This window comes from Gymnoscopelus braueri, assembly GCF_963280865.1.
Source record: "Gymnoscopelus braueri genome assembly, chromosome: 17".
NCBI classification, from domain to species: domain Eukaryota; kingdom Metazoa; phylum Chordata; class Actinopteri; order Myctophiformes; family Myctophidae; genus Gymnoscopelus; species Gymnoscopelus braueri.
In genome coordinates this window covers 28,279,660-28,288,442 of record NC_137617.1, presented here as the reverse complement: position 1 = coordinate 28,288,442, position 8,783 = coordinate 28,279,660, and the positions used below count along the sequence as shown (strand labels likewise).

The following is an 8,783-nucleotide window of genomic DNA, read 5'->3' as shown; positions in this document are numbered from 1 at the left end:
GAAACTGTCTACACATGTACTTTGGACCTATGCCGACAAAAACATGGTTTGGATTTTTTCTAAGTGAAAACATTAAGCTTTTATGAGCCAATTACTATTGCAGTTTTATGACAATTATTCGTCTGCCCCTAACACGTTCATGCAGACTCACATTTGTTTGAAACTTTGCAATAATGTAGAGGGTCATTCCAAGTATCACTGAAACCAATCTTACTCCAATTGGTCAAAGGGGGGCGCTATAGCAATTTTTTGAAAATGCAAACTTTAAACAGGCAAAAGTCATGCCTCGTTTGGCCGACAGCCGTGAAACTTGCTTACACATGTGCCTTGACTCATGAGGAACACATCTATCACTTTGACCAGTGAGCTCCGCCCTCATATTTTACGCTATATTGAGCAGTTTGAAAAACATTTAAACCCAGGATTTCTGAGCAATTTATGTGTGTTTCGTGTGTGAACTCCCTTTTCACCAGTTCAGGTCTGTTGGTCCAATGGCTTAATCATCTGCCTTGAAACCACAGGGTCGCCGGTTCAAATCCCACCTCATGCAGACTTCATCTCAATTGCATTGCACACAACATGACTGTATCAATGAATAAACGTGCAATTGTTAAATGAAACGCTTATTGAGAGTAGTTATTTTCAATGTATGACGTACTTCATTCCCGCTTTTGTTTTGTTTTGTTGGATTCTCCTTTTTCACTGACTAAGGCTGTGGATTGAATAGCTTGATCAGTACAGTGTTAGCCTCATGTGCCGAAGGTCCACGGTTCAAACCCCACTCATCACAGTTTACATTTAAATTGCATTGTACAAAACATGACCCTGTTAATTCAGACATGTGCAATTTTTAAACAATAACATGAAATGCTTTTGAGAGTAGTTGTTTTTTATGTATGACATACTTAATTGTGAAAATAGCCGATCTACAATCTCACACCTTTTTAGATAGCAACGCATTGTGAGCTTGTAGATCTATTTTCACTAGTTTCCATTCCGAGGAGACAAAAAAAAAATCTTTATTGGTAAATGTTTTGTGAACCAGTGATCTAGAGTAGTTAGTGAAACAGTCAGTACTGCGGCCATAGCTGAGTGGTTAGTGAGCCCGCCTAGGGAGCCAGAGGCCCTGGTTGCCCCAGGTACGATTCCAGGCCAGGCCAGCAAATGTGTAGATGAAATGAAATTTGTCCCTGAGCAAGACTCTTAACCCCTAATTGCTCACAGGCCCTCATTGGAAACAAGACCGCAAGGACTTTCATGAACGGACCTGTTAAAGGAATTATCCTTATCCTTTACACTGTCTACCCGCAAGTCTATAGGTCCCTGATTCAAACCCCAATTTAACCAGTCCAAATATAATTTACTGAACAAAAATCATGACTTTGTTAATTAATGCATGTTCACTTCTTCTCTCTCTCTCACTGCCTCTCTTTCTCTCTCTCTCTCTCTCTCTCTCTCTCTCTCTCTCTCTCTCTATCTCTCTGCCTCTCTCTCTCCCTCTCTCTCTCTCTCTCTCTCTCTCTCTCTCTCTGCCTCTCTCTCTCCCTCTCTCTCTCTAACTGCCTCTCTTTCTCTCTCTCTCTCTGTCTCTGTCTCTGTCTCTGTCTCTGTCTCTCTCTCTCTCTCTCTCTCTCTCTCTCTCTCTCTCTCTCTCTCTCTCTCTCTCTCTCTCTCTCTCTCTCTAACTGCCTCTCTTTCTCTCTCTCTCTCTCTCTCTCTCTCTCTCTCTCTCTCTCTCTCTCTCTCTCTCTCTCTCTCTCTCTCTCTCTCTCTCTCTCTCTCTCTCTCTGCCTGCCTCTTCCTGCCTCTGCCATATCCCTCGAAACCGCTTATTGCTGCTTGCAGCTATATTTGTTTTTATTTTTTATTGCAAACTGCTAAAATAAACCCAATTAACTCAATCTTGAATTTCTGTTCAAGTCTTGAACAGAAAAGCTAATCACACTGGAATTATACCTCATTTAAGTAGATTTAATGATATTTTAACTTTGCAAGATGGCAGCGGTGGATATGGCAGCATGATATCTCTGAGCTCCGTTGTATCTTGTATTATACAGGACTACTTGGAGCCATGCATGTCTTGAACGACGCAAGTCGTTCCATTTATATTGGCTATGCAGGACAAACGTTACGCGAAGCTCGGCCAATCAGTTAATACAATCTCCTGAACACACAGAGAATTTTTGCGTTATCCTCAGACCTGTGGTCAGACAGATACAGATATTTGTGGTTTTTCAGAAACCTGTGGTCCATCCAAATTGCCATTCCGCACTACACACCTCGGCGTCATATGAGACACATACGCCAAACCTAGTGTGTGTGTGTGTGTATATATGTTACAGTATGATTGGAGAACCAGTACGATTGAAGAAAGCGCGCTCGTTTTTACCACCCACCCAGCACTAGAGGGAGCCACAAGCCAGGCTTGTGCACAAACATATATGGCCACACACACACACACACACACACACACACACACACACACACACACACACACACACACACAGTCACACACACAGTCACACACACACACACACACACACGCGCACGCGCTCATGCTTTTTTTGGTTTATTGAAAGCAGGACTGTTTAGATACTTTTATTGTGTTCTGGCTTTTGTTTTACTTTCTCCCTGACACACACACACACACACACACACACACACACACACACACACACACACACAGTGATCCATGAAAAGAACTATTCTGTCCCTATCGGTTTACAAATCAAACGGCGCTGAGTCGACTAGTGGAGCATCGGCCGGTCAGCGCGGGCACTCGCGCCTGGAGGCGCGAGGGCGCGCTTCCTCGGCCTCAAGCTCCACTAAGTCGGCGCGCCGTGCGTGTGAACGCGTGTTCAGCGTTCCCCTCATAGATATTATGGTTCCCCTAGCGTAGCTTCCTGGTTGCTATGTGGGGGGGAACAACAAAAGACAGGTCTCCGTCGGCGCATCAAAGCCCCGCCTCTCCGCGCTCTCCTTCTCCTCCTCGGAGGAGGAGGAGAAGGAGAGAAGGAGAGGACGGGACGGTTTATTACGCGAGGAGGAGGAGGAGGAGGAGGCTCCTCTTCCTCGCGAGCCTCGCGTAATAACCCCCCGCCTCGCAGCGCCGTCCTCCTTCTCCTCCTCGCGAGCCTCGCTAATAAACCCTGTCTCGAAAAGCCCCGCCTCGCCCCGAAGGAGCCCCGTGCCTAAAAACGAGCGCTCTGTCTTCAATTGTACCCACATGGAAAGAACCTATATGCGTCATATATGTTTGTAATATAGGACCGCATATATGTTCGCATACATAAAATTGGCACCTTTCCTATATGTATATGTACATATATGTGCATATATGGCATATATGTACATATATGTGCATATACATATATGCACATATATGTACATATACATATAGGAAAGGTGCCAATTTTATGTATGTAACATATAGGTACATATGACCTGTATGTAACATATAGGTACATATATGACCTGTATGTACCTATATCTACATATATGCAATGAAACATAATTATGATACCTTTATCACCTATAAAATAGGTGATAAGTTTGTACACATTAATCAAATCCAATAGAAACCCCAATGTAGAACTTTAACACTTTATTTAAACAAGTTATAATATGAAAACATGAAACATTATGGCTTTTAAAGTGTCAAACAGCTGGATAAAAAAAAGATATAAAATTAAATTAAATTAAGCTCCGGGAGACTCCTTTTCCCCTGCCAGGCTTTTGGAAATGCCAAAACCCTGAAGAATGACAACTCAAGTCGCTTTGGGAAGTACATGGACATCCAGTTTGACCACCAGGTTAAATTAAATTACTCCAGTTTGTAATTATACCTGTACAATTTCAACATGATTTCTGTTATGGCTGGGCCACCTACAGTATATGAATAGAGCATCATTCCCCCACAGGTGGGAGCTGTTGGAGGCCACATCCTAAGTTACCTGCTGGTTATCTGGTAGCAAAACCTCTGAACGTGATCGTTTGGATTGCTCAGGAAGGACACAGACCCAAGAGAATAGACAGACAGAAGTTACTCATCATTGATGTTTTATTAATGAATCCCTAATCTTAGTTACAATTAAATGTGAATCCCTAACCAATAACAGAAGTTATAAGACCAATATGAATTACCAATGTTTCAGCAGCAAGCAGAGCGCTCCGGACACCGAATATTGTTGAGAGTGAATACTAATGTTCATGTTGTGATTAATATACCGTAGTGCATCAGCACGTCCGCTTGGTCCATCAGTTCGTCGAACGATGGGGAGGTGCTCTGGGCCTCCTCCCATCTTGCCTTTAGGTCAGGTCGGGGCTCGCTGACCGCTAGGATGTCTGTCGCCATCGAACGACCCTCTCCATGGTAGTGGACATTCGTCATGCTTGTTGTGTGTGTTGGGTGACTGTGGAGGAGTGCAGGGGATGGGGTGCACGCGGATACGTGATCGCCAGCTCCGTTCAGATGAATGGTGGGAGCCATCAGAACAGCAGGCCGTGGCACAGGTCATCGTGCCATGACCGTCGAGGCAGCAATGCAACAGTGGGGCCTCTCGGACAGTGCCCACTGTGAACCTGGAGACCCCCTACAGACTGTGGAACACATCATGACCAGCTGCCCGAAACACCGCCCACCACATGGCGACCTAGGCCTGATGAACCTGGATGACGAGACGCTGGACTGGCTTGCTGCAACGGAGCTGAGGATCTGATGACATACGCAAGAAGAAGAAGAAGATTGATGTGTTAGACTTTAATTAATTAGTTATAGGAAATATTAGTAGGGGGGGCACGGTGGCACAGTCGGTAGTGCTGTCGCCTCACAGCTAGAAGGTCCTGGGTTCGATTCCCACAGGGGACGCTGTGGGCGCTGGGGGTGTGTTCTCTCCTCCGCGTCATCAGTGCCCATACCCTAGGTGGGGTTGGCGAAAGGGCCTTTCTGTGTGCAGTTTGCATGTTCTCCCCGTGTCTCCTAGGGTAGGTACCCTCACAAAAACATGCAGTAATCCTGGTCACTATACTGCCTCCCCCTGGCCAGCCGGGGCGCCTGATGGAGGGGAAAGGAACTGGTTGGAATAACGTGTTCCTTCCACGCGCTACGTCCAACCAGGGAAACTCTCCCCTGTCAGGTGACAAGAAGGTCAGTTGGCTCTCATGCATTGAAGGAGGCATGAGCTCGGCTGTTCAGAGGCAGAAACCTGCCTACCAGTGACATGACAGGTCATCATTTTCAATGTCCATTAGCTTGAAATGATGTCACTGGTAGGCAGGTTTCTGAACTGTCCACAGGCAAAGACCACCTCTGAGACAGAAATGGTGCCATCTTATTGTGAGCATTACAGAGGACCACTTATATGAAGTTAAGGTTGGAAATGGGTGAAGTGCTTCTTTAAGAGTGGATGCATTTTCCATCAGGCTCATTCCATGGTGAGGAAAATGCATCTGTTCTTATTTACTTGAGATAAAAGTTAAAATACTTAATTAAATTAAATATCCATCATAAAAATTGCCAAATCCACTGTAGTAAACCTAGTATTTTGAGGTGCAGATTGACTCACCAAACATGCAGTCCTGCATCAGCGTGTCCTTGAAGGCCCTCTTCTTATTCCTTGTTTTCTCTGATGGCACAGTGTGGTAGGGGCTGGAGTTATACATTGGCATTCCTAGAGAAAGACAGACAGAACAAAATAAGGCAAATAAGCACCATCAAAGTAGTTATCAATGAGCACCATATACACTAGCAAGTGTACCTAGTGCATGTCTGGTGGTAAAAAAAAAGAAGTGATTTGAGAATGTGTTAGTTAACTCACCTTTATAGCCTTGGGGGTGATGATTGCCAGCGAAGTCTAAAAAGAGGACAATTAAAATATTTAAAAAAGCCTGTATGCAATTTATCAAGACTGTATGTTTTAATGTTTAGAGTAGCAGGAGCTATAAGTTCAAATATGTCAGTCTTTAATAAGTTACAGTATGTCATGGCACAATAGCCAAGGCACAGCAACTGTTTAGTAATGGCTAATAAAATAATCACAAATGTATAAAAAGGCTCTTGTTGACACAGGGACAACAGACATACCATTCCTTACTTGTCCAGTGTGGTTCCCTCCTGAAATGGATTAAAATAGCCCTAATTAGTCACTGTAAAATACAAGTTCTCATATAATATCGTGCCAACATTAACAGATCCTTGCAAAATAGTGAGACACTGAATTCATATATGCACTCAACTTTACATTTCCACCCATTTAACTAACATTTCCAGTCAGTGAAAGGTCTCCAGTAAGGCAGGACTAGAAATCCAACCACCACCTATTGAAACAGACTGGAGACACACTAAGAGTGGCTGAGAGAATCATCTAGCCTATTAGTCTACTTACCATGATTGCAGGGGTCCATTGACTCCAACTCTGCCAAGAAGCTTCCACCAAAGCCTAAAATGAGAGAACACAAAACATGAACTATGAATTCTATCTAAAGCACATTTACAATCTGTCCACCCTGAGGTAGTAGTGTGAAGTGGTTCACTTACCATTATTAGGCTGGTTATCCTCCGAGCTTCCTCCAGAGGCTAAAAGAAGGGAACACAAGACATGAATAGTGGACGCTGTAACCTTTGAACACATAACCTGAACTAAATGCTTGTAAAGCTTTCATGCAATTACATTTGGTTTTGCCATGTTAGTAATTAATGACATACCACTGCTTGCATTTGGTGTTGGTACAGAAGGGTACTGGCTGGATTCTGGCAGCACTGTATTACTAAATAAGTGGAATTATACATGGCAATACTTAAAGTAGGTGTAGCAGTTAGTGTCATAACTGACAGTGTCACCACTGTACCTGGAAAATTAGGTGGCTTGAAAAAAAAATCGCTTCACACTGCTGTTTCCTGGCTCATCTGACTTAGGCCAATTCTAAAAACACCTCCTAAAACCTAACCTAAGTTTTCTGAAAACGTTCAAATTTTTACTAAAAAAAATTATAAAACATTATGTTGCCATACATATAGCAACAACTAATGAGACACAGAGGTGGCTCCCGGATTGAATGGTATAACAACGTATAGGTTACAACAGGTCTAAATAGAAAAGAGGTGGTGCCCGTGCTGCTATAATTATTATACTTGGCCAGGCCTTGTGTATTGCAGTGAATCCTCTCCAGTCCTCTTGTAGCACAACCCTGAACATTTAGAGGGAAACAAATAATTCAATAAATATATGCACAAAACAATATATATATATATATATATATATATATATATATATCAGCCAAATTATTAATTTATCAGGTCCTTCCAAAATATTTTACACACAAGTATATATCGTCAGTGTCCAGCCGGGACCAGCTAACTCCTTTTTCAGTTTTTTTTTTTTTTTTCATAAATCAACGCTATTGAACCCCCTCTACATCTGTGTAATTTTTTTTTAAATAATAACATATGAAAATTATTAAAAAGCGCCTCTGACGAAAACTCCTAGCTCCATTGGACCCTCAAACTGTCCGTCAAAAACAAACAACTCCCCCCTCCTCTCAGGCTCTCGAGAAGCTCTGCTCTGTATGAGGCAGACAGGGAAAAGATTTTTCAATGCTTTTGGGAGAACATAAACTGGGAAGAGAAGAGAATGTATGTGCAAGGTTTGATAGATGTCACCCCAGTAAAGAGGAGAAGGGTGTCTTCACAAAGGTCATCTGCTCGTGTTTTCTTTTTAAATGTTAATGGACAGAAAATGAGTGTGTGCAGGAGTTTGTTTCAAACATCTCCAAGAGCTCAAGGAGATCATGCCAAAAGACTTTCACAGCTTTTATGACAATCTAAAGCACTAAGAAACACCCACCACACACACGCAACACACAACAGTGTGATAATAAAATGTTGATAGGTATATGATAGGTAAATTCAACTGTGGTTGTTATTGTTAGTGCAGTAGGCTACAGATTTGATAGGCTAAAGATTCTATTTTTCATGAATGTATTTTGTATTTATATGCCATTTTTTTATTGTTGGTGTGCCATGATCGCTTTTGTTAAATACATGATTGAGTATTGAGGCAGAATTATTTGTTGCACTCAACTGTAGAAGAACAACAGTGGTAACAGTTTGATCCATGGTTGTTTACAATGCATGTTAAAATAAAAGTTGTTTAAGTACAGAATTCAGCTTGATCTATAGTATATGAGGATGGCGCTCACCATAAATAGCTGATCTCCAAGCTCACAATGCGTTGTGATGTGTTGTGAGCTTTGAGATCCATTGCCAGCTGTTCTTATCAATGATGGACAAAACCTCCTAACTCCACTTGCACTGGATTTGGGTAAAGTGGTGATAATATAATGACACATGCAAGTATCTGATAATATATAAAGTCACAATACCAAGTTTGATGAGGCAGTATTGCTTTGTTTTAAAAATATAAGGTTTTCTTCATTTTATGAAAATTTGATATTTTGTTTTTCATTTCCTGAACAATTACCATTTTGGATTTAGCTGGTTCCGGCCGAACAGCAGAGATATAATATATACACACACACACACACACACACACACACATGTATGTATATATATATATATATATATAAATTATTATAAAACTTACATTAACCACTTTAGCCCTATTTTATACATAGGACATTTGAAAATAGCAGATCTACAAGCTCACCACATGTTGCATCGTGACGCGTTGTGAGCTTGTAGATCTGCTATTTTCAAACATTTTACTTTTGGTACTTTAAGTATATTTTGATGCCAATACTTTTGTACTTTAACTCGAGTAACATTT

The 8,783-nt window shown here is 41.9% G+C and overlaps 1 protein-coding gene across 1 annotated transcript; it reads right to left on the bottom strand.

The window, feature by feature from the left end:
* Positions 1 to 4,409: 4,409 nt before the first annotated feature.
* Positions 4,410 to 6,639, bottom strand: LOC308104630 (uncharacterized protein). Its single transcript, XM_080455083.1, has 6 exons — positions 6,536 to 6,639; positions 6,384 to 6,437; positions 6,083 to 6,112; positions 5,817 to 5,852; positions 5,565 to 5,669; positions 4,410 to 4,714 (listed from the first exon to the last, which is right to left on the bottom strand). The coding sequence occupies exons 1-6, from the start codon at positions 6,627 to 6,629 to the stop codon at positions 4,653 to 4,655; spliced, it is 381 nt and encodes a 126-aa protein (XP_080311209.1). The 5' UTR covers positions 6,630 to 6,639; the 3' UTR covers positions 4,410 to 4,652.
* Between the last annotated feature and the right edge of the window lie 2,144 nt (positions 6,640 to 8,783).

Bases quoted from the DNA above. Each gene is read 5' to 3' on its own strand.
- LOC308104630 (XM_080455083.1), bottom strand. From the start codon at position 6,629: ATGTGTTCAAAGGTTACAGCGTCCACTATTCATGTCTTGTGTTCCCTT. The intron at 5,853-6,082 runs GTATGTCTGTTG...TCCTCTTTTTAG, and splicing joins CACTGGACAAGTAAGGAATG to ACTTCGCTGGCAATCATCAC. The intron at 5,670-5,816 runs GTGAGTTAACTA...GTCTTTCTCTAG, and splicing joins TCACCCCCAAGGCTATAAAG to GAATGCCAATGTATAACTCC.